Here is a 26,707-nt window from a genome sequence, read left to right on the forward strand (position 1 = left end):
AAAAAAAATATTTAAATCATTACCTGAGGTATGTGAGTACCAAAAGTCATGCCGTATGAAATATTGACAAAAAGTATGCTAAATATAAAATGACAAATTACACTTAATGGTAAATATATTATTCTATTTTAAAAGCAATATTTTACCGTCTTCAGATAAATCCTTTTTTGAAAAATCTCTGTACAAAAATCAAAAATGGCTGTTATCATGAATACTTGCCTGGGACCTTAGAAATTTGATTCAGAAATGTCAAAATGTACTGCTTTTACATTTAGAATCAAATTCTTGTTGCGTGGATAGGCTCAGCTTGAACTGCATGCCGTGAGTGTACCTGAGATGTCTGTGCTGCCCAAATATTGTAATTCAAGTGTCTTTTGTTCTTCTCTGTGGCTTGTACTCCAGCGTTAATCTACAGATCCTCTGAAGAGATTCAGAGCTGCAGGACAGAAGGGTATCACAGAAAAGACCATCTAATGGGAGAGAACAATGGAGAGAGTGATGACTTGAGGAAACTGTATTGGAATGCCCATGGGACGTGACACAAAGTTCTATTATGCCAACCTAAAACAAAGTATCTTAGTCATTTTGACACATGAAATAATTTCACACTGGGATGCAATGACTTAAGTCAACATTTTTTTTTTTTCTGTGAAAGAAAACAAAAACTGGATTTTTCTTGTACAAACCTTCAGTTTTAAAGGAAGCCACATTTTCCACTGATAGATTAAAAAAAAAAAAAAAAAAGTCCTGAGTCAGTCTACTTAAAACACGATGTTCCAAATAATCATTTATTGTATTTTTTTCAGAGCCATTCAGAAATTATTACAAGCAAAACTCTTAGATTTTTATTTATGAAAACACAATAACACTGTGCTATTACTTGTATTTTAAATAGAATGAAAATGCTGCATTTGGTTACTTGGTAGGAAGGAGCATTTGAATTATGCTGTTGTGTTAATTCAAGCAAAATGCTAGGCTCTTGGATTTTGCTTAAATTTAGTGCTCTTTTTATATTTTAAGTAGTACAATATGCTACTCACAGCAGTTCAAATGTGTTATTTATTACCGCAAAAGCAGGACTGAGCAAAAAGAATTGAAACCTGCAGTACAAATTCAGACAGTGTTCCCAAGACAGTAATCTAACAAGATCCCCTGCTTATGCTCTATTCACTTCCATATGACAGTATGGATTTCATGCTGCCAAGACCTCAATGAGCCTGGGGAAGACTGTAGGATCCTGCTCTCTAAAATCCAAGTAAGAAAAGAAAGTTATAGACTTGATGTTGTGCACTGCTGACACTTGAGGAGCATTTGGCTTGAATGGCTTATAGCAGGATTAAGATCACTATTTATTTTTCTTTCCTGAAAACCACTCATGCTTCCTTACTAAACAACAGGATTAAAGCCAGGCAGCAAGTGGGTTTCTAAGATACAGCTGAAGAAAAAAAAAAAAGGCAAAAAAAAAAAAAAAAAAAAAAAAAAAGCAGAACTAATATCTGTTAGTCAGGATTAACCTATAAGCTATTTTTTAATAATACAGGAAGGAAAAGAATTTGCACTGAATTTTAATGAACTGAGTATTTGCTCACTCATATCTTCAGATACACTTTTGTTCCACAATTTGTAATAACCTAAAAAATAACCTGAAAATTTCAACATCTCACTAAGAAAGCAATTGTAAGAAAGTTTGTAAAAATCACACAGCAATAAAGATTAATAAATCGGAAATGCACTGGAAGTGTGCTGAGGAATAATGCTGTGATTGCTCTTTGATTGCTGATCATGAGAAACCAATATTAAGAAAGGCTAGAAAGCTTTTGAGAAATGTAAAATAAAAAAAAAACTATTGCTCTTAAACTATGTTAAAAAGTTACCAAAAGACAGTGCTAGCAAAATAAAGAACCACTACATAACCTAAAGCTGTGTTTTATTTTTTTATTTTTTATTTTTCTTCACTATTTGTTCCTCCCCTTTCTACTTCTAGACATGTGAGAGCCCAGTCTCAGCTTGAGCAGCCATACTTCACACAGCATTCCTGTTTGAGGGGGGCAGAAAGGATTCAGCACGTGCTCCTGCAGCCTGGTTTTATAACCTTGGAGCACAACTAGGCAAAATATTTGTGATTTGCATAAGATGATGATTTAAATATTTACAAAAAACTTTTTTTTTTTTTTTTTTTTTTTTTTACATTAAAAATACCTCTAATGGAATTGCATAGGCTCTCTAAATGCACAGAGAGCCCTACATATTGCAAATACTTGCCTTTTTTATATATAAATAGGTGGTTAGAGAAATGAAAACGAGCTTGTCAGTGTTTTAGTGAATTTCAGTAAGTTATATCTGGATCTAAAATCAGACATATAAAAGCATACAACTTTATATATTAGTATCTGTTTACCTTCTTTAAAGGATGATTCTAGAAACCATACAGTAACTACATACATAACTACTTACAGTAGTTATCTAACATAAATAGAGAATAATTCCACTGAAGTCAACACAATTTTAGTGATACTTAAGATAATCAAGGCTACAGGATGAAGTAAAGTAACAATACTTCAAATTGCTTTAGAGTGCTACCAGGGGAGTGCATCTAGCATGCTCAGTTGCTTCAGAAAAAGCTTGAAGGCATGGAAGGACCTTTTTAAAGGTAGCCTTGAATTTGGCAATGAATCCTGGGGAGCACTGGTGTAAATGGCTGTAACATAGACTCTGCAGCTTGTCTTTAACAGCAGATATAGTTGCATTTAAAAAATTAAAAATAAAAAAACCTTTTTTTTTTTTTTTTTTTTTTTTTTTTTTGTGACATGAGACTCAGAAACTTGTCATGTAGTTCTGAAATTAGTTAATCTGGATTTGAAGGTTTCTTCTTTTTATTGAATGGGAATTTCACAGACAACTCTTAAACTTTTCGCTAACCTGTCCATCAAAGCTGAAGAAGCAAAATTTGAGGGAAAACTACTGATCTGGTGATCTAGCAAAACAACAACAACAACAAACAATCCCTCCATATAACTCTATTGTATTTACATTGACGTGATGTTGTTGTATACACTATGCTTACTATACATATGATACAGAAGTAAAATGAAATAGCTACTACTTTTCAGCATTTTGCTCCTTCAGATCATAATATAAAGCATGTTAAAGTATTATTAGAATAACAGAATCCAGTAGAGCTGTTTTTGTGGGAAAATAAAAGCCAGATTTAATTGAGATTATAGAATCATAAAGACTTTTTCAGTTAACACATTCAAATAAATTTTCAAAGTATCAATGCAAAATACATTGACGTATGAAATAACAGTTTTCCATGCTGTGTATTAGTAAACTTATATAGTTCCCAAGGGTTTTTTCTTTTCACAAAGGCCTTCAGCTACCACTGTCAGTATTATAATACTTGCTATTGCCTCCCCACATCACAAAGCTTCTAAGACTTTGTTTTCTTGGCAGTATTTGAGAAGAGAACTGGCATGTTACATTACAGTTCTCATAAAGTAATCAGATGTTGGAGACTTAAATGGTAGGAATATTTTGGCACAAAAATCTGACTAACTGCTCCTGGTTTTCACCAACATCCTTCTAGATTTAAGTAAAGCTGTAGTGGTACTGGAAAAAAGATGAAGCCAACAGCTTCTTGGTTTGCAGCATCAATGCTGCAGCTCCAGCTGTGGCAAATTCCTAGCCACAATCTTGGCCATGATCATAGCAACATGGCAGGTCATGAAAGAGCACATGTTTTACTAAGAACTTCAGAAAGTTATGAAAACGCATTGTGTTTATATGATTATTATTTATAACTGTTGCTGGTGATAGGAGAAATGATTCAAAGTGCTGTTTTGCAGCGCACCTGAAAAAAAAGTAAATGCAAAGTAAAGTGATGTGTTTGAAAGTGCTTATTTAGTCTTGTGTTGACTAATTGCTAGTTGCATTCTTTTCCTGTCTTGCCAGTGAGGGGCCATTAACCCAAATCCGCTTGTCTTGGGAGATCACTCACCAATATAGTATTTTAACACTCTTTTGTCTGACATTAATTCATGCTGATACTGTATGGGGATCCCTTCTCACTGCTCTGCTTACTAATCAGATATCTCTCTAAAATCGTTAGTGTCTGTTTGTACAAGTCTATCCCTCTGTAGAAAGAAAGAGAGAAATTCAGAGCTCACCTTAATTTTCCCTTCACTGACAAAGTTTTTGACCTTGAAATGGGACACCCTTTGAAGATCCTCACTCAAGGACGAATCCCTGAAATTTCAGTGCAGTTTGCTACTTATAAATAATGTTGATATTCTTGTTGGGTGGCAGCTAACAAATGTTGATAAAAGGGCCAATTTCAGTGGGGAGGTGCGCTGGCAGAAGCCTTACTGGCTGGAGTACTGCATGGTGCTGTACTTTGTCACTCTTCTCCGGGAGGTGCCAGGGGACGCTGTGCCCATTGCCTGGCCAAGGTGGCAGTCGGCACTGAGCATCTGACCTGTGCTGCTTAGGCCCCCCAGGTTTGCCCCTCCCAGGCTTCCCCCCGCTAGGCCGCTCATTCCAGACCCTGACACTACCCTCTCGGTGACCACCACATTGTGGGTGTTGGATAACTCTGAGGGAATATTTATTAAGCTGCCTGCAATGCCAGAGGCAGGCCTGAACACCCTTTCTGTCACCACCACATTCGACCCATCTACCAAATCGGGAATGCTCAGAGATGTCGGAAGCCGGGAGTTAGGTGCAATGACTCTTTCCGTGACGATAACATTGGACCCGTCTGTGAGATCAGGAATATCTAGCATGCCACGCAGATCAGAGGCAGACGCGGGACCAACAACCCTTTCTGTTACAACAACATTGGATGCACGCAGTGGGTCAACACAAGGAGAGCCAGAAGTGTAGGTCTCTGTCACTGTCACGTTGCCGTGGAGCAAAGGATCAGGCATGGGCCGTGGGGGCTGTATGGTAGATGCAGATGTGTAGGTGTTTTCAGTAACAACTGTGGTAGTGCCGACTGGGGGAGCCATGGGTGCAGAGCCGTTGACAAGGATGGTGGTTCCAGTTGGCGGGAGGTTCAGGTCACATTCAGGGTTGGGAAAGGTGACGTTAATGCCTGGCCAAGGTGGGTTGACATCAGGGAAAGGTTCGATCTCCTTGCCCAGACAGATCTCTGCCAGTGTCTTAAATTTTGGTCCTAATGTATCCAAATATGTTTCATCTGTATCTTCTCCAATAAAGCTGCAGCAACCGACAGAGCCGACAGGAGTACCTATTCCTTCGTGATCATATATTAATAGGCAGTCATTTGCTGGCCGACCTTCATCTTCATCTGCATAGACAAATGCTTTCTGTAGGTTGCAAAAACAGAAAGGTGAACAGAGTGACTTTTTGTCAAGTTGTTAACTGTGATGACTCAAGCCAAAGTAAGGTTTCTCCAACCATAGTAAGGCCCAGATGGCTTGAAAAACAGAACATCTCAAGACCAAAAAAAATAATATATATATATATATTAAAACAAACCAAAAAAAAAATTGTGTGACCTTGACATAAGCTTTATGCAAGTGTTACTAATATTTTATTATTGTTTCTGCAAATATTTAGAATCTCAGATTTGGTTAAGACAAGCAGAGACCTGAGACATTTATAAATGTGGCATATCCTGGTAATAATTTTCCTAGGTATTTCCTGCCTTCCTGTCTTGAGAATCTCATCCAAAGTGATTTATTGTGATAAAACAACCCTATGTTAAAATTTTGAAATTGTTATCAAAGTGAGTGAGGGGACAGCACAAACACAGCTGGCCAAGACAGCCAAGGAATAGTGGTATCTGTCTGCCATCAGTGGGTCTGACTGTAGGGTAAATGGGAACAAACATACTCTTTGGGCAGCAGTAGTCAGACAAAGGAGTAGGAAGAAGATTGAAGCAGGATGGCAGAGAAACCAGGCCAGAAGGGAAGGGACTATGGGTTGGCCACAGCAGGGAAGGCTTGGTATGTCCAGAGGAGAATCCATTTTGGGTAGGATAGGGATCAATGATTTGGGGTAGAGTTGGGGATGGTGGAGTGGTCAATGAGGAGGGATAGGGCAAGAAAGAGAGAAATTTAAGGAGGGTGAGGTTGGAGGATGCAGGAAAGGACAGAAGAGGAGGCCCAGGAGGGAGAGGCAGAGGGTTTGGGGATTGAGATAGTCAATAGAAGGGGTAATCTGGGTAGTGCTATGGCAGGCAGACAATTAATACATAGTGCTCCTGGACCAGGCAGGGAGATCACAATCTGGGAGAAAACCGTGTTCAGGTCTTCAGGAATGCTCTGTGCTCTTCCTCACTGAGTCTTGAGTAGATTTTGAAATATAGTAATCCTTACAAATTAATTGATTTTGTTTTTGAATACATATGCAATTATAGTATTATGCATCACAGTTCATGATAATTATAAAAATATATCCATTAAAATCAATAAATCCATTAATCATGTAAACTCCATAGGATTTTATCCCATATGTAAAGTCTACTTAATATTTTCCCAGTTCAAAACTGTGTTTGTGTCATTTGCATCTCACAAGTCTTTTACTGAACAAAAAAGGCAATAAAAATATGGAAGAAAGTGAAATGGTATTCACAGTTCATTAAGACTTAAAAGTTACTACATTTAACTATCTCTAAAGAAGTATTTGTGAACAACTTCACAATGTTATTATATATCTATACACTGAAAACAGTGGAAAATGGATACATTTGATGATCACTTATTAAGCTGAAATAATTTAATTACTGCCCATACCTGCAGTGTGTCCATCAGTTTTACATAAATGAATCCTATTGAACAATCAAAACTTCTATGCCAACAGCTCAAAAGCAGTATTATCAGTGTCCTGCTTTTTCCTACTAGTACAATGAGCTTTGCTCTTACACCAGTCTTGTATCATGGGAGTTTCAGTTGAGCGGAGTTATTTGTATTTAGACATTGGAACAGGCTGCTCTGAAAAGTGGGGAGTCACCATCCCTAGATGTGTTTAAGAGGTGGTGCTTAGGAACATTGTGGACATTGTTTCATGGTGGACTTGGTACTGTTAGGTGATGGCTGGACTTGATGATCTTAAAGGTCTTTTCCAAAATATGGATCCTAAGATTCCCTGATTCTGTGATGTTGTATTTTCACAGTGTCACTTTGGGAGGATAGAGTAACAGCAGACAGATACAACACAAAGAAGACCACATAATTACCTCAGAGAAGTAGTTGTCTAGGAAGGCCATATTCACCCCTCCTTCTCGATACTCTTTTATCGTTCCTCCGGTTGACCCTTTTACTTCCCCTGTTCCAGAAACTCCTCCAGCTGTTCCATAACCAGTACCAGTGGCATAGCCAACCCCTGTAGTTTCTTCAACACCATGACATACTCCTCCTCCTCCTCCATATGTGTTTGTATATATATCTGAGAACAAGAAAAGAAAAATTCTCTCTCCTGTGTTCTGTGAAAATTTTCACAGAATTTGCCAGTTGTTTTTGCAAATAGTATAATGACACTACTGAGATTCTAAAGATATTTTAGATTAATTGCAGGCACAGATCAACACACATACGCCAAACATTAAAACTGCAATAAGAATTAAGTGCATACTAGCAGACATCTAAAACTTTGATTTTATTTGTGATGCTAAAGCTAGACATATGTGCTTTAAAAAATTAGTGTTTGGCTTGTGTAATTGGAGAGATTTCTGCCTGGTGTATGCATATGCTGCCATGGGATTTGCATTGGCATATAAGATAATGCTTATGGATATTTATGCAAATGCATGGATGCATATTTATAATTCCACCGGGGTTAAAATTGTTTTGTCTGAAACTGTTTACTAAAAGAAATAGCTTTTTAACTCCTTTCAAATTTTCTAGTTCTTAGATTGCTAAGGGGGATTCAGGAGAACGACAGCTGATCATAATAACTGCTGGTATTAATAATACAGAATGAAAATAACCTTTATATTAAATTATAAAATCATACAGTTTTATCTTCTCCACATTTTTTCATATATTATAGCAATGACTGCGTGGTATTAAATATAAGCATGTAATATAATGAAACAACTACATGCAGTAGTCTTTTTGACAACCTATGATTGCATTAAGAAATATAGGCCAAATTCTATAGTTTTTCTATTTAATCTTGTTGGTCTCAGGTGATAGAATTTGAACCTGGGGCTCTCACTGTAGCAGTACTGAACAGTGGAAATAACTAAATCACAGGCAAGTCTTAAACATTTCTATTGCCATGGCAGCAGAACTTCCCTGAGAACAAAGGCACATTCATATTTATGACCCAAAATGTTCTCTTATCTTTTTGTCTAAGGATAAGAACATTTTTGGCTAATCAGTGCTCATCTGAGAAATTGTTGCTTACACAATGACATTTCTTACTGTCAGAAGCTAGAGGAAATAGATCTGTGCCAGCATCCTTACTTCCTGTTGTGGAATGGGGAAAAAGAGAAAGCGGAACTGCAGAGCTAGACTTACACTCTATGGCCATCAAATTCCTGGGGGAACCTTATCACAGAAACATATATTTATTATATTGTGTGCCAGCTTTCTATGTAGGTTGGTACACAAATGGGCAGTAATTAACTAGCTACTTGATAAGTCCTATTCTCCCTTGTACTACGGAAAGCCTTGAAATTAGGAAGGGACAAACCTTCTACCACTGAGTGATGAAAGAAAATTCCTTATTTTGGTCTTCAGACTCATTTCTGCTAAAACTGGTATCTTGAAAAAAGCCTACATCCACTTAAGAAAAAAATGCTTGAGATTTGAAAGCCTCAGCAAATATTTCAAAAGAAATGTATCTGCCCAATTTCAAGGCTCAGTCCTCAAACCCTTCACTCATGCTGGAAGTCCTACTGGCATCAGTTCGACTATCTGCGGAGGTAAGGTTGGAAGGGTTGTGTTGTAGCTCAGAAACCAATGTGTTCCCTGAACCAGAAGACATGAAGTGCTGAAAGACAGCTTTATGATAGCACACATAGAAAATCTTTGGATATTCTTACCAGAAGGTTCACCAAAATCACCTCCAGCAGCTGTTGTTGGGGCAAGAATGTGTGAGACATCCTGGAAAACAACATTTTGATTCCTTGAATTATAACTTTGAAATTCCCTTATGTAGGTCAAGACTTTGTCAATCATGCTAAGGAATTACCACTTTAAACTGTTAATGATAGCTAAGAGTTACTACTCCCATTAAAAAATAAAAATAAAAAATAAAAAAATCAATTTTCAAGGTAAAAGGTGATCAGTGAAGATGGTTTGTGTTATCTTGCCCTAGGTTGCACTGGAAAAACTTGCAAATTACACTTTAGCTGAGGGAATAGTAAAATCAGACTGTTGGGCCAAGATAACCAAAAACAACTTAAGGCACACAAGCTCCATCTGCAAATCTTAATTAAGAATCACCTTTCATAGCAGCCTGGCAATTGCTGACAATGCCAGGCTTCTTTTACAAGATGACATAGTAATACAATCACTTTCTGGCTTCTAGACAAATGTAGTATTTTCTGTAAACAGAAATTACTGCAGGGTTTTGAAACATGGGATGTACTGACCCTATCTTCAGGCTGTGCACCTTCTATTCCCCATGGATGAATCGCCCCTTCTGTGCATTCAGGTACAGGTTCAAATCCAGTTCCAACTCCAGCTGCAGCTCCAGGTCCACAGCCACAACAGTCACTCATTGACATCAGAATTGGAATCACTTAACAGGGAAGAAACAAGAAATAGGGATTTAGGAATAGAAATAGAATTTTAAATTTTAAAATTTCTAATTTTAAAATTTAAAATTTCTAATTTTAGAAATAGGGATCCTTTATTCATAGGAATAGTTGTTTTACCCAGAGGGCAGCTGCTCAAGAACTTTAGGAAAAAGTCTTTTGAAATGTTTCAAACCATTCAGCTTGTAAGTCTGCCTTTCAGAATCATTATCTGCTTTTGAAAATGTATGTATTTTGATATTCAGAATAATTTGTACCATCAGTTATAGCAGAGTAAAGTTGGGGTGGAGTAGGGCTGTTACTCCAAATTTATGGCTATACATCCAAGAACAGATTTTGATCAACCTCAACTGAATGAATATAAGATGTCGATTTAAGAAAATTAAACAATTAGAACCAGTCTTGCTATATATAGCATTCAGTGATATTAATTCTTGACACATAAACATATATTTTTCTCTTCAGACATTGTATTTTCTTTTCAGAAGTACACATTAGTAACAATAAACTTATAAAAATAAAAAAAGGGTACTATTCATGTGGCTACAGTGATCTTTAGCTAACATCCCAGTTGCAATATTCCCATCACCTATATATGATGCTTATTTGAAAAGCAAGAGTCAAACCCTCAAAGCCCAGCTTTAACAGATGATTAGACAGAGTCAGTCAGGTTTCCCAGTGTGGTGCATTATGCTTATTTCTTTCAATAATTCAGTGTTGGAAATTGCTGGAAAAAAAAAGCTTTGCTCATTTTAGGAAGGGGCTGCAATATTCATTCTGGCTGTATTTAGGCTATTAACCTAGATAGTTAAGTTAAAAACTGAATATTGCTGCAGAGTTACTGGGGAGACACACATGCTTACAGCAGACTAGCCAAAGTATCTAAAACTCCCAATTTAACATCAAAGTGAAAAAAAGAGAAAAAGAGAAAGGGCAATAAAGTGTCTTCAGTGCTACCTCACATTGCATGAGTAAGGACATATCTAATCCAGACCACCAACTAGGAAAGGAGATTTCTGAAGGCAGAAAGACGACCTTTCCTTTAGAATTAACCAACTGGGAACTACAAAAAAAGCACTCTTCTTTGCAGCTTCAAAATTTTGTTTTTGTTGATTCCCACTTAATCAGAAACCAAAAACCAATACGATCACCCTCCTCAAGAGTCAGGTTCTCACAGATTTTGTAGTCAGTACTTCTGCACTGGACGGTTTCAGATATTGACTGCTTGATGCCAATGACATGAAAGAAGAGCAATCACATCTGACTGCAGCAGTCAGAGAAGTAATTGCTGAAGCTCATATATTGAAAATCACATATTGATCCTTTATTGTATACAGTACTGTTTTTTAACAGATGTCATATTTAGCAGCAATGGCCAAAAGTTATGACGATCTTCTTCATCCTACCACTAAAATCTGTCTTACAGTTCAAAGGAAATTTGTTCCTTCTTTACAGCTTTTCATACCCAATTTGATAGTTGCCCATTTGTTTTAGTAGTTTAACTGAAGTTCAAATTGCAAAGTATAAATTGTAAAGAGATAGGGGAAGCTTTTGCCAGAATCTTTTGAATCTTCCACTAAACATTTCAACTCTTCATGGTAGTCTGAGAACTGAATACCTAAGGAAGAAAACCCTTGCTCTTAGGATGGAGAGTTATTTCTGAATGAAACATATATATGTAGAATATAGGATACATACATATGTGTACATACCTGCACATACATCCTATATGTATCCATACGATTCCTATAGTTTTTGTTTGCGTTTTTGTTTTACTAAATTGCACATGGGAGCCCATGAGTTAACAACTGACCAAAAAGTCACCTTACTTTAGAAGAATAAAAAAATACACTTTGTAAAGGTTAATATATATATATTATAAATTTAATACTTACGAACAAATATTAAGCCACCGAGAAACATCAGGCCAATGGCAGCACCACTAAGTGTAGTAGAAGACGGGCCATATATGATAGGATTACCATTTTCCTCATAAAGAGATGTATATGATTCATAAGTTTCAGTGTTAGTGTACCAGCCTGTCACAGCGTCGTTTCCTCTTTCAGTAACAGGCCAACCAGACCAACTATCTCTGTCACCATCAGGACTACCACCACCACCGATGATAATTATTTTTGTGGCCCCACTACTGCAATAATTGCGACTGTCACAGCGACAAGCTTGTAGAGGAATTATGTACGGTTGTAAGCAGCTTCGGCCTTGGCTATCTCTTACTCTAATATAGATCTTGTAAAGGTAGAAGTCCATGTTCTGACTCACTAATTCTGCAGAGGTAGCTTTAGGGGGAAAAAAAAAAAAAAAAAAAAAGAGAGAAAAATATTTAGGTTAAGGCGTTGACTTTAAAAACTGCTCAAATCTATAATTTTGGTGAATAATGTTAATAGTACAGACTAAGTGTTTGCATTAGAACTTCAGTTACTTATGCGTCTATAGTACTTATTCAAAGATGAAGCATGATCTGTGCTGGTGTTTTTTATTTGTTTGTTTGGTTTTTACTTTTATTTATTTATTTGCATTTGGCTTTTTATCACTATTTATCTTGAGAAATCACTTTTTAACTTGAGAAATATAAAAGGGGCAAATGCAATTTTTTTTATATCTACTGCTGGTTTTCCTCATTTTTATTCCCAGAATTGTTAACATATAATTTGCAAGCTTTACACATTTTCTTTTCTCTCACTAGAAATTTACATGCTAGTTTTTTTTTTTTTTTTTTTTTTTTTTTTTTCCAAAAGGTATTTCAATTATTTTAAAATATTTAAAATTATGAATTTGCATCTGTTTAGGACAAATGGGAGTTACAAAGGTACTTGCAAATCTGATATTTACTGTTTAATAAAGTCTTCTATACATACAGTAAATTATGCAAATTACATCATTTAGAAATGTATGAGATTGATTAATCAAAAAGCAAGCAGAATTTGTACCATATATTGCAAAAGCTGTAATCTTTACCATTTGCATAAGGCTCTCATAAAATAAAATTTACTAAGAACTTTTGCTCTCATATAAATATAAGAGCTTTGTCATATACTTAGAATAAAAATAATTAATAGAATGAAATAATATAGAAATAAAAAAAAATCAACTTTCTTTTGAATTACTTCATTAGGTTTAGAACAATAAATCTGCTTATTGTAGTTATAACACATACAGTTTTGCTGCTCTATTTTTATCAACATATGTTTAGTTTCCTTTAAAAGATGATAACTAGGTAAAATGCATATAATAATCCTAATTCAGTGCTAACATATATATAGAGAGCAACTCTTTGGATTCAAATGAATATAAAAATCGTATTTAAGTGAGAAGAACGGATTTTAATTACTGTTCTGTATTGTTATGAAAATGCATCCTACTCTGTAATGTTAGACAGGAGGTAATTACTATGATTTATTCCGTTATAAAATATAGTTTAATTTACCATTTATTGATCTGATAATCCATGTAGTTTGAGGTTCACCATGTATGCTGAACGTAAAGGGGAGCCCGTATAGATCACCATTCACGCTCTTTGCTGTGATGACCACTGATGGGGAATGCATACATACTTTCCTTAATGCTGTATTAATAGTTGGGCAATTGTCATTGACTCCTTGCATTGTAAGCACAATGGTGCCAGTAGCAGTATATTGGGGAATCCCTGTAAAAAGAATATATTTGTAATCAGGATGCAATATTGATACTATAAATAACATGGTTCAGGTGGGAAAAAATGGAACAGAAAATATAAATTGTACAAAGAGTATTTTATTTCAGAAAACCGAATCTGTTTTCTTACCTCTAGTAATAGCCAGAACCTCTGCTCTGTACTGCCCATGGGATACATAGGAGGATTCCCAGTCAATAACTTTGTTCAGTGTGATTTCACCAGTGTTTTGATTGATTCTGAACCAGGCACCTGGATCACGTCCTATACTATATCTGTATTTGTTTAAAGAAAAATATTCAGAATTATGTTGAATACAAAACAGTACAAATGCAGACCTAGTTATGTGGGTAGAATAAATTATTCCAATTATTGTGGACTCCATATGGTATACTGGTCTGCTATATATTCATTTTGCAAATAATGTTTGTCACTTTGGAATATTTGTTTCGTTAGATTATGCTAGACACCATTGCATTTTAGCCTTTTCAAACAAAATTCTTGTAGATGTCAAAAGATATACACCATTAAAAATAATTGTCAGCAAAGGAAATGCATAAAGTTCATTATATTTTGAAAGTGCTATCATAGTCTGAAAGTAAATAAAATCTGTCTGGTCCCTGTAAACCTTTAACAGAACCTTTGATAACACCAGTAGTTAAATCCACAACTCTTCCTACAACATACTGTGGTTGCATGTGGTTGCATTTGCTAATATTTTTGTCTGTTTTATGACAGCTTTTCAAACCTTGTTAAATTGGTTGCATTTATTTCTACATCTGTTAATAAAACAAATTATTCTTATTAATTAATTTTCATTAATTTCATCAGAAATAAATGTCAAACCACTTTTTTAAAAAAAAACTATAGAATGACCTGTTAGTGACCTCTTCTCTTCTGATTGTATAATATTGCCCATTATTGAGGTTTTCTGTTGCTCTGTTGCTTTTTTAAAGATACAGGCAGATTCTGTGTTCTTAAGCTGGTTTATAAAAAATCTGTTTTGATTTATTTAAATTACAGATTGAGAGAAGAATGATATCTTGTTTGCATTGTGCACAAGGCCAACAGAAAGTAGGTCAGGAAACAAAAGCAACCATAGCATAAGAATTCTATTTCTATTTCTAAGTATTCTATTATTCTATTGCTATTATTATTGTTATTCATTTTTTTTCCTGTTATTTTACAAGCCCCTTTGCAAGCCCCTTTTCTACTTCTTTGGCTGGAATAGGGAATACCTATTCCTAATCTCATTGAAATCTCAATTAAAAGAATTATTCCATCCAGGAGGTTAAGCAGATGCTTACACAACATTGGTTGCAGTAGTCCCTGTGTCCTCATCAATAGCTGTGTATGTTCCCACAACATAGTTTACCCTCGTTCTTTGTGATACAAAAAAGATAATTGAAGATGGATTAAACCTTGGAGGTTCAATCACATTTTTTACTTCTACTATGAGGGGTGTTCCGATGACTTGGTACTGAGACATAACAGAGTGGTGGAATTCAGCTCTGTTCCTGACACCGATACTCAGTGAGTGAGTTCGGATATGTTCATAATTCAGTTCCTAAAAGATAAAACATGGAAAATCAGAAAATAAATAAAACTTCCTGGACTTTAATCTTATTTAAATATATTTTTTTAAATGGTTGAGTGTCATTGTTGTTAGTGATATATATATATGTTTAACAATTAAAATTATTTTAAGATGATTATTTCAACAGCTGAATCATATTATTTATCCATACCTTAATTACTCTAAGGATTCCTTGATTTGTAGCTGGATCTGTAACAATTTCAAAGCAATTATCTTCATTACCAGATATAAAGAAAAACTCCGCTAACCAATTGTCAGTAAACTCTTCATCCGCATCCAGAGCTTGTATTCGTAACAGTTCTGAACTGAGTGAATTTTCTGAAATAGCTGCTGAAAACTGTAATGACAGATAAATACCTATTAGCAAACACTAATGTATATAATGTGATGGAGATACAGTTGACCGAAGAGAATTATTTGAAAAATGTTCTTCCCTCAGTTAATATTAACTTTAATAGTTAAAAAAAAAAAAAAAAAAGTGTTCTGTGTAAATTGTGATTTTGGTTGCAGATCTGAAGAGCTGCATCACCTCAAATTTTTGCAGAGGCAGCTTAGCAGAAATGGATTTGTACTTTCTAACAATAATGTTGCTTTTGATATTAAACACTTACAGAGCTTTGAGCCAGAGTTGGGAAGTTGTCATTGACATCAATAACTTTCACATGACAGCTACAAAGGGATGAAATTCCATCTCCAGCTCCATCTCTATCTGATGCCTTCACAACCAGAGTGTAGCTACTATGTTGCTGTCACAGAAAGAGAAATGACCGTGTTACAAGCACCTGCACATCTTATAAACTAAAAATACTTATGTCATGCTACTGTTTCCTAATATGGGAATTTGCCTTAGATATTTTATTTTAACATATATAAAGAAATGCATTTACCCATTTTAAAAAACAAAGAAAACACACCTTCTTTCTCTCTCTCTTTTTTTTTTTTTTTTTTTTTTTTTTCCACTCCCATAACATACACACACCATGACATCATGTTATATGACTTTGGAAACATTACCTCTCTGTCAAGATAATTTGCCAGATGGAGTTCTCCAGTAGCCTTTTTCATAACAAACATTGGTGGGCCTGAAGGTTCCTGACTCTCTATCTTGAAGGCAATTTTAGAATTCAAGTTATTAGGTTCATCTGCATCTGATGCAATTATTTTCATCACCAGTGTGTCTAAGAATAAAAATAATAAAAAAAAAAATCAGAAAAAACTGTTCTGAAATCAGAAATACCCGGTGTATAAAAATGACAGAGAGCTGTTTGTTGACATTTATGAAGAAAATGGAAGTTTAATTTCCTTGTACTGATTATGACTGAATGTGAATGACTGTAAAATGCATTACAAAGTAAGGTCAGATGGAGCGAGGTAGATTTCCACTGAACTTCTTTAAGTCATCATAGGGAATATGTAAAAATTGTAAATTATGAGCCTGAAGATATTCACAGAAGATATCTCCACAGTTTTAAATGAGAATTTCTAGAAGGTAGGACATGAGTGTAACACAGTCAGCGTTATTCTCATGTTTAATGATTCTTGCAATGCTTTTAGTAAAATGAACCATTTAAGGTGTTTAAGAAAGGGCTTGTTTAGTAATATTCCACTGCAACTTCAATACTCTTTAGACTAAAAAAAAAGTAATTTATATACCTTCACAGGAAATAAACGTAGTTGTAATGTTATTATTATTATTTAATGAGAAGAAATGGACCAATTTATTTTAAGTTGTCACATCTAAAGGAATTTCATGATGGTACAGTTAGGAACTAGAATATTCAGCACTGGTGTGTGGGAGGAAGGGGGAAGCATTGCTGTTTAATTTTAAGCAATGATCTTGGGCCCTACTCCAATAACACTCTGAGAAGCATCTCCTGCTCCTTCCTCTGCAGTAGCCTTGGGAGAAGTATGTCACTGCCTAAAAAAAAGAGTTGAATGAACACCCCAGGTTTATATTAACTGTACTATGGGATCTTCACTAACTTTACTATGATAGGCAATAACAGAGTTACTTACTGTCCATACTGCATTCTTCAACAGCTCCTGTAAATACAGATTGTGCAAATATAGGAGGATTATCATTTATATCCAGAACTCTGACTCGAAGTTCAAGAGGTGGTTCCAAATCTATACCCGTCACTGAGTGTTTAGCAAAGCAGCGTATCTAGATAAAGAGATTTACTCATTTTAAAACCAGAATTGAAGGAAGCAAAGCTACAATCTGAAACAAATGAATTAGAACATTTTTCTGCTTGTGCTCCCCCTGCACCACCCTGCGTTCAAAATTTTAAAGGAAAAATAAAATGGGAATACTTACAACAAATACTGGGGTCACTTCCCTATCCACTATTGCTGTTATATTAATGTCGCCTGTTCTTGGGTTAATAACAAATATTCCATATGGGGCACGATCAATTCCAACTCCAGAGATGCTGTATGTTATTGGATTGTTTTCTTCACAATCTGATCGAATCTACAATAATACATAATATTATTACATAATATGATTTATACCAGTTTACTGAGAACATCTGCAGTGTTTTCTTTTTCTATAATTTGTCTCCTTAAAAAAATCTGTGTAAGTTTATTTTTCCTACTAACCACATTTCACAAGATTCTATTTATAGAACAAATTGAAGGCTCTTCTACAAAACAGGCAGCCTATAGCTATGTCTGCCCTTAAGTACTGGACAGCTTTTCTCTTTCCTTTAAGTCTTCTGGTGGTGAAGTGAGGATGTTAAGGGAGAGAAACTTCCAGGTGTATTATGCTGTGGCTGGACCTTGGAAGGGGTATGGACAGGGGGAGAAGAAGAATCACAGAATGACAGAATATCCTGAGGTGGAAGGGACCCACAAAGATCATTGAGTCCAACTCCTGGCTCCACACAGGACTACCCAAAATCAGACCAAGTGTCTGAGAGCATTGTCCAAACACTTCTTGAACCCCAGCAAGCTTGGTACCATGACCACTGCCCTGGGGAGCCTGTTCCAGTGCCTGACCACCCTCTGGGTGCAGAACCTTTCCCTAACACCCAGCCTGACCTCCCCTGTCCCAGCTCCATGCCGCTCCCTCGGGCCCTGTCACTGTCCCCAGAGAGAAGAGCTCAGCGCCTGCCCTTCCACTCCCCTTGTAAGGAAGCTGCAGGCTGCCATGAAGCCTCCCCTCAGCCTGCTCTGTGCTGGGCTGAGAAAAACAAGGGACCTTGGCCACTTGTACATCTTCCCCTCCAGACCCTTTACCATCTTCATAGCCCTCCTTTGGACATGCTCTAATAGTTTTATGTCTTTCATGTATTGCGATGCTCAAACTCTTTGCTCTGTTGTCCACAGCAGTCAGGCATCATCCTTAACTTGTGCTTGTTCAGGGATTTCTCAAAGTAAGAGAGAAAAGAAAAATATCTCAATCTAGTACAGACACTACATAAAAGAGACTATGGATGGAGCTCTCCAGGAAGGGGCCTGATTGCAATGTTCTAGGAAGCCTTTAATCACTCCTCAGAAGCTTTGTGGTTTCACATATGAGACTGTCAGCAGTGCTGGAAATACTGTATCATTTTTCTTTTATTCTACATTCCTTGCCTTGGCTAGTATGAGCAAACGTGCTCTTAAATTTCTCCGTTTTTATCTGTCTTTAGAAAAAGCTTCCTTGTCAGTGAACAATTCTACTGTACTTTCTACTTACTCTGGCAATTGGATTCCTCTTAGAATTATCTTCTCCTTCTCTACAAGCTGCAGCAAATTTTATCCATTCACGTTTTTGTCTTCTGAAGGTTTTCCATCTTGCTGTTCCGTTTTCACTCCATTCTTTTACCTTTGACATAGAGTACCATTAACATACGACCACCAACCTCAATACATTTAAAATTAATTCAGACATAAAGAATTTCCCACAATAGGGAGGAGAAAAGAGATATTTATAGAACATGTTTTTTTTTAATACATCTGCAGGTCCCAAACTCTAACACTGTACATGTGTACTTCAAAATTATTTCTAGATATTCATATAGGTTCAGGAGAACTTCTGAGAGGATGAGCAGGTTTTAACTACCTGTAACTGTTTAATACGTAAATATGTTTTCAATCTTCAAGTTCAGAAATATCTTACTTTAGTATTTTCCATGTCATTTTTACATTGGTTACATTACATTTTATCAGAAAATTAATTTTTAAAGAAATATATATTACCTCTACATGAAATCCTGTGCTGAAATCCAAGAATACCTGTAAGAATGATAAGATGATCAGAGTATAAAGACACAGGACATAAATAACCAAAACTTAGCTACTATATATTGCTAAATTGCAGAGTAGGAGCAGTATGTTTTCTGAAGTCTATTGTAATAACATATCTAGATTGTAGCTGAAGAATTTCTATAAATTATATTGCATTTTTTATATTGTATTTTTTTTTCTCCTGTATATATAACTTTTATTTTTGAAGGTTAATGCTTTTAAAATTATTTCTGCCTTTCAAGGCACTTTCAGTTTGAAGTGATGTGCCATACAAGTTATACCTATATCAAAATGCAACTTTCACACAGATTTTTACATTGTACCTTGTCAGCTGAAGAAATAAAGGTTTGAAAGATTTGTTCTAAATAATGTGTATTTTATTCTTTGTTATTGTCGTTGTTTTATCTTATTTACAGAGTCCACAGTAGACCTGTAATACTTCAATATACAGTTTAACAAAAAGGAACAAAAAATTTTCTTCAAACATCCCACTGAGGTTAAAGAGATTCCAGGTATAATAGAAAACCAACTGCAAACAGGCAGATTTTCCTGGAGTTCAGTGAGTTTTAATTTGAAGTCTAATTATGCAACTAAAAACTTGAGTAAATATAGTTTACAGAATCAGATGCAATGAGTAATTGCTTTAAAATCATAGAGATTCATCAATTTCTTGATTAGCGCAATTTAAAAGCAAGCACGGTTTAATTAATCTTCCTAAATAAATTGTGACAATAAAGCTCACTTGGTCAATGTACCTCTTCAGAGCACTACTTTTGATTTAGGATCTACCTTTGCTCTCTTCAGATATAAAGGTCGAAGAACATGGGATCTGTATGATTGGATCCTGGCTTCATTCATAATTGAGAGAAAACAAAATATCTAGGTGACTCACAAAGCGATGCAGAGTTTGTCTTTTCTCACCAAATATGATGAATGGTTGTAGTTTTCAATTTTCCATGTTTTTGTAATTTCCCAGTACATTTCAAGTTTTTTTTTTGTTTTGTTTTGTTTCTTGGTCTGACGTCTTTTGTCTAGTGGATTTTATGACACATATTGCATGCATATAATGTGAGATGACATTTCTATTTGTATCTTTACCTCATGGGACTTTCCACACTTTAAATGTACTGTGTTGTTGTTTTATCAAGGCCAGAAGATGAGTGCAGATTATTTTTTTTTTCCACTTATTTCATGTTAAAACAATCTCTAACGTGCAAAAGATAAATGAACAGCAATTTCACCTTCATTTAAACAATGTCTCTAATGAACTGATCTTCCCAAGAACACTCATTGAAATCTCATGTAAAAGCTGCTCTAATGTCTGTGAAGGAGGGTGTCTGGGCTGTGGATCTACCTCTTTTTTATATATATTACATTTAAATTTAAGGGACAATTCATAAGTAATATGAAGTACTTATTCATACAGTTAGTACTTCAGTAACTATATTGAAATAAATACTGAAGTTTTTGTTTGTTTGTTTTTCTGTTTGTTTCTTTGAGCAAGTTATTGACACAAATTGTTAAGAAAAGTTCTTTGCAGGAAAATCACTACAAAGTTGCATTAGGTCTTTGGAAAGGAAACAAATATGTTTATATTTTTTTCAAAACATCAGTGCAGCTTTTAATCTGAGTTTATGTCTTGGTGACTGTTTAAATCTTTGGCTGCAGAATGGGATTCATATGAGTCATTACTCATCTCAGAGAAGGCAATCTGTAATATCAGACTCATTTAAACTGTGGAGTGGTTTCACCTCAGTAGAACTTAAACCCTGTGCTTTTATAAAACCCCTTGTGGCTTGGGAAAACATGGCAGAGTAGAAGGTGCAGATTACAGCCTCACCAGAGAGACTGACTGAAGAAGTCCACCAGAAATGGCACTGATTCAACTTTTCTTATCAGTTGATCCCACCTGCACAACAGAGATTCCTTTGGCAAGTACAGTGAAATCTTCTCCACCCTTAGGCTGAAATCTCTTCTGGCATGCAAGCAAAGAATTGTCTTGACCCAGAAAAGTATGGCTATACACCTCCTAATGCAATACCAGTGAATCTCGTCTGCTGACTGCATCCTATGTCCTATTTTATCATTTAACAATGAAACTAACATATCACATCTGGTCATGTCACTCTTGTGTTTAACAAGGCTAACTGAAAAACTGTGTTGGGCATCTCTGTAAAGAAAAACTTGTGGATAATTCTGTTCTTTAAGGACATAAATATTCATTAAAAAAACTTGATTTCAGTCTACAGGGAGTTCTGCTTCCAGGCAATGAAAATATCCTTTTTATACTGAAGTTTCATCCATTGGAGCACTGATAATGGGAATGCCAAGAATTTGTTCATCAGTGATGTTGAGAATTGTAAATTAAGGCCCAATATTTTCACATTTGTCCCCTACTGACAAAGGACCCTGCTGCTACATGCTGCTAATGGAAGCTCTTTAAAGAAATCTTGATGGTTTTGAATCCAAAGTCCTTAGTACAGTTTGTGATGCTTCTTGAAAATGCTGATCTAATGAACTTGAGGTCTGCATTCAACAAGTCTTTCTCAGTTACTACTGTATTATAGGAAGGAGGGCAGGCATACACCACAGGACGTTGTCTCATTCACCAGATAAACCTAGACAATTTTGAAGTGACATTTATCCAACATGACACAGGGATGGAAAGTCCTCTGCCTTCCTAATATTTTCTAGTTCTCCAATAATATCAACAGTTAGAAGGCTCCCCCCAGTCCCCAGCTGTCTATTTTTAACATCAGTGTGATGTTTATCTATCTGTCTGTTTATCTAGTGCTATTTTGAGTGGAAAAGTACATTTTATCATCTGTCTGCTAGCAGCTAACTTTGGTATTCTTGTAGGTAATGAACAAGTTTCCTTTCTAAACTAGTATCTGAATGCCTGCATGCAATACTTTCCATAGATTCAGTGCTTAATGATAATTAAAGCAATAGAAAGCACTGAAACATGTGAGATGCATCTTAAGGATCTTGGGGCAGGCAAGCTGATCAGAATGAAACCACTATTTCCTGTCCTGTTTGTCTCTGAGAGACCCTGAAAAAATGGAAACTCTGCTGAGAAGCTAGAAGCTAGTTGCACAATCTGTTTCTTGTGTGCACTAAGAGAGATGTAAGCAGAAAACATATTTATTGTCATTCTCACAGTAGCCTGTCTGAAGAAAGCTTGTATTTCATTGCAATGAACCTTGTGTATAAAATGATGCCTTAGAATCACACTGCATTTATGCTGGATTTATTCTGATGTAACTGGGAAGAGAATTAGGCCCATAGGATGTGCATGGTTCTTTGCACCTTCAAAGCAATTTGCAACCAAAAATTAACTAATCATTAATTGACTGCCAAGCAATATTATACGCAATTATGGAATCCTCCCTCCTCCACCTACTCATATCTAAATGACTGAACACGCCTGTAACATCTTCCCAGCATTATTCATATTGGATCTGCTTCTCACTCTTTGAAGTCAACAGCGGTATTGTTATTGGCCATGATGGGAGGAGTGCTGAGAACTCACATATATTATGAATCATCAGGGTGCCATGGTAGCTCTGGTTGTGTCAGCGTTTCAGGACTTTTACGTCTTACTCGGCCAAGCTCTGTCTAGCAAAAGGTTGAAATAATTAACCCTTCTCTTTATGCTTTCTGCACCTCTTTGAGAAAAAGATAAATCAGTGCATTAAATAATAAGAAGCACACCTGAAATATAAGACACAAACTCATATTTTTTAAAAAAGCAGTTTGATCACTTTTAAATCAAAACAAGGATAAGTTTTTGTATGTACTTTCTGTTTTTGCAGGTAACTAATGAATGTGCTTTCACTTTTAAGGGGAATTTTTTCAGGGTAATTTTTCATTTTTCTGTCAACCGTCTTTGTAACTCTGCAAAAGTTTGGCGTTTCTGTTGCTTCCTTTTTTTAGGAAGTGAAGTCAGTATTTTGTATTGCACATGGGATGGAGGAGCCACTACTATTTCAACAGAAATATAATAATGTTCATGTCAGTCAGAAGAATAAATTCTAAAGTTGTATTTATTTTAAAATATGTTTACTCAAAGAACTAACCAGTTTGGGAATATATATTTTTTTTTTTTCTACTGAGAAATGTAACAGATGACAAGTCATACAGAAATAATGAATTTCCATACATTATCTGAGCTTAACCGTTAGAAAAATTAATAGAAAAGTAATTTCAATACAAGGTGTAAGCCATTATCATTCAAATTTTAGTTGTTCAAATTGGACATGCTCTAATTGTGCTCTCCTCAATAAATATCCTCAACAAAACCTGGGTTTTAATACAGCTTAGAATGCTACAGCTGCAAATACACATCTGCTTAGGGGCCGTTTTTACTCAGGAATGTAACTGCAAACGTAAGAAGCTCATCTTGCATAGTAATTCCTGGTGCAGAACTGCTTTACTTTCTATTTCTATAATATTTTTTTCTTCTGCAGAAGGGCCTGCAGTTTTCTGGCTACATCCTTGCAGATATTTGGTATGCAAGTGCAAGTAGATTATTTGGTCCCTTAATATTTTTATATGCAACCAAGTTATGTGTAGGAGGTGTAACCAGAGCCTAACAACTGGAAAAAAAATAGATAACACATGGGAAAATGTAGCCAGACAAAAGTGCATATGAGAGATGTGGTGAATTTAAAATTATTAACAGTCACCTGATGGCTGGCAGGAGGAGAGTCATACCTGATCAGACAGGTTATTTCCATAAAACGTGTCTGTGCAAGTACCACAAGCAGAACTCCCTTACTCATGAGAATAACACCTTTGAAGTCACATGAGCAAGGGTTGCAGAATCAGTCCCACCAATGGTGAAATGCATATGGAAAATTATTAGTTTCAGAGCTCGTAAGTTTTATTTTTCTGAAAGTGTGCTAGCATGCTAAAATATGTGTAATTCCACAGCCATTTTATTTGATACAACTTATTAACAATATACTAAGCAAACACACTATTGAGACAGGTGATTTCCATGAAAGATTAAGCAAGCTGAAAGCCAAGAGTCTTTCTGAGAATGCACTAAAATCATATACATAACTTATAGTGTAGTTATTCTCTACAGTTTGTCCATCAGCTTTCTGTACAGTACTGAAAGTCAGGCTGTACAGGCCACCATAAATGCTGCTGTGCAGGAAAGCACACAACAAGAACAACAGTTGTTTCCTCTGGGTAGTAAAAGTTCAGATATTTGGAACTCATCAAAATGTAGTGGCAGTTTTCATAGTCACTCCTTTTTTATTTTGACATGCCCTGGTTCAGTCACAATCATAATGACAACATAGTGAAAGAATGAAAATTGCTCCAGAGTTGACAAAAGAAGACAAAGCAGTAAAAGTCTTTTTGAACAGACAGAGTTTAAATACAGTACAGCAAACTTTTTCCATTAAAAAAAAAAAAAAAAAAAGAACTTCGACACATCAGGACTATGCATCAGCAAGTAACAGAATAAAACAAATAGTCAGTAATGTTATATAAAAATCCAGCACTGTTAACATCATGCGCAACAGGCCAATCTCACAGATCTGCATGCTGCATTAAACAAGCAGAAACTCATCCGAACTATAACTTGCTTTTGCCAAGTTTTGACATTGTTTGCTTGGCAGCTGCCCTGTGCTGCTTAGTTCTACTTTACTGATTGCCAAACTGTGACTGTTTAAGCCTTGGGATTTCAGATGCTATAACAACAAACCCTTCTTCCCTGACTACCGCATTTCCAGAGGTGTCAATAATAAGGAGTTAACAAACATTTGCACTTACTAATACATTGTGTAAAGTGAAATACACTAAAGGATACAACTATACTCTAAATTCTAACTTTATCAATCTTCAGGACCTTAAACCTCTACATAATTTTAAAAGAGCAGCACAGATGAGTAAAAAAAATCCATGTGAAAATCACAATGCAAGAGTAGAAGGGCATCCGTAATTCTTTTAAGTCCTTTCTCAGTAATTTCTGTGCCTTGATGAACACACTGTACAACAATTCCACTTGACCATACCCACGACTTTCCTTTTACAGTAAGAAAAACAAACCCAAAGAGCAAAACTTTCATCACGCATTCACTCGCTGAGCACATGGCTGCTCTGACACAAATGTACAATACAAGGTAGGAATTCTTTGTAATGTGAAATCATGGGCCAAGTCTTGATTTTTGCTCAGCTACAATCTTCACTATTTTTTTTTTTTTTTCCTTGAATGTAGCCATAAAACTCATTCAGCTCTGAAGCTAATCAGTTCACAAAATAATATTTGCTCTCCATCTTCCCTCAATGAATCAGGAAAAGAAAGACATAGAAGCAAATAGTATCCAGTCAGTTTTTGGGGGCTTTTAAAAAATATATAAGATTTTTATTAATAAAAGAAACTCCTTAAACTGTCCCCATAAACAATATTAATCTGAAAATTCATGCATTAAACAGAAAGTCATATATTAAGCATCAAAAGACTGCAAAGTCATAATCAGAAGAAATGTTTGCCAGCATTTAATGAAAAGCTAAGCTACTTGTATAGAATCTTCAGAAACTGAGTTTGAAACAATCACTGCTTTATTTCTTTGCGTTAAATGCACATTTATTATTATTATTATTATTATTTTTTCTCCGGGGGGTAGGAAGGTCAGGTTATTTTACACTTTGAAAAGTAATGGTCTGCTGAGGAGATTCAACTGGCATAATCATAAAGTTTACAAATATTGTTTTAAAATTTGACTTACCAATAAAAGGAACAAAAAAGCAGCTGTTCGGTGAGGGAGCCAATCCATTGCATCTGACTTCTCGGATACAAGTCCAACTGAGTTATGGTTACAGGTCTGTTCCTTTTCCCTCCCCCCCCCCAACTCTGATGTCTATGTAAAAAGACACTCGGTAGATGTCCTTATACTCAGCCTTTCAAGGTGTCTCTGCCTCCCTCTGAGGGAAGAACTGAAGATGCTGTATAACAGAGTGTCTTTCCCCACCCCAAAATCCTGGGCTGGTCTCACCTGAAACGCTTGACAACATCATTATTGCTTGCAGGTAAAAGCAAGGAGACACACCTTAATGCTTATTGCACTGAAACCCTTTGTTGGATACAAAAGGGTACGTTTTAAAAACAGAAGGCAAGCTTTGCTCGGAAGATACTGAGTGATTTATAAATTACTCACAACATAAAGAATCATTAAAATGGTAACTTATCATTGCTTTGAATGCAGTTGCCAGTTTTCTTTTTACACGAAGTATGTTAGAGGAACTTCATGAATATTGCTGTGAAGATCATGGACTTGAAGATATTATTAGTCTGAGTTAAAAAACACGTCCATTTGTTTACTGTTAGATGAGCAGTCAGCTCTATTCACATTGTCAACGGAAATGCAGTACTCAGAACAGAACAGGTTGCCATTAAAAAAGTAACTTACTAATTTGAGGAAAAAAAAAAAAAAAGAGTTTTCTTCATTGGCCCACAAGAGTA

General features: G+C 35.7%; 1 protein-coding gene and 1 long non-coding RNA gene across 5 annotated transcripts in view; one reads left to right on the forward strand and one right to left on the reverse strand.

The window, feature by feature from the left end:
* The window catches only part of LOC118157056, a 43,755-nt gene that overhangs the window by 11,326 nt on the left and 5,722 nt on the right, over positions 1-26,707 (forward strand). For all 4 annotated transcript variants that reach the window (XR_004746534.1, XR_004746532.1, XR_004746533.1 and 1 more), the window contains one exon: positions 1,075-1,255. This is a non-coding gene — a long non-coding RNA (uncharacterized LOC118157056). The remainder of the gene's footprint in view (positions 1-1,074; positions 1,256-26,707) is intronic.
* Positions 3,583-26,420, reverse strand: LOC118157055 (desmoglein-4-like). Its single transcript, XM_035311309.1, has 16 exons — positions 25,974-26,420; positions 19,183-19,218; positions 18,680-18,808; positions 17,315-17,470; positions 17,014-17,161; positions 16,012-16,175; positions 15,609-15,743; positions 15,149-15,334; positions 14,708-14,967; positions 13,533-13,675; positions 13,176-13,394; positions 11,626-12,027; positions 9,566-9,714; positions 9,014-9,074; positions 7,202-7,410; positions 3,583-5,327 (listed from the first exon to the last, which is right to left on the reverse strand). Exons 1-16 carry the CDS (start codon positions 26,019-26,021, stop codon positions 4,362-4,364), a joined length of 3,411 nt encoding a protein of 1,136 aa, XP_035167200.1. The 5' UTR covers positions 26,022-26,420; the 3' UTR covers positions 3,583-4,361.

Source organism: Oxyura jamaicensis, assembly GCF_011077185.1.
Source record: "Oxyura jamaicensis isolate SHBP4307 breed ruddy duck chromosome 2 unlocalized genomic scaffold, BPBGC_Ojam_1.0 oxy2_random_OJ106575, whole genome shotgun sequence".
In the NCBI taxonomy this organism is placed as follows: Eukaryota; Metazoa; Chordata; class Aves; order Anseriformes; family Anatidae; genus Oxyura; species Oxyura jamaicensis.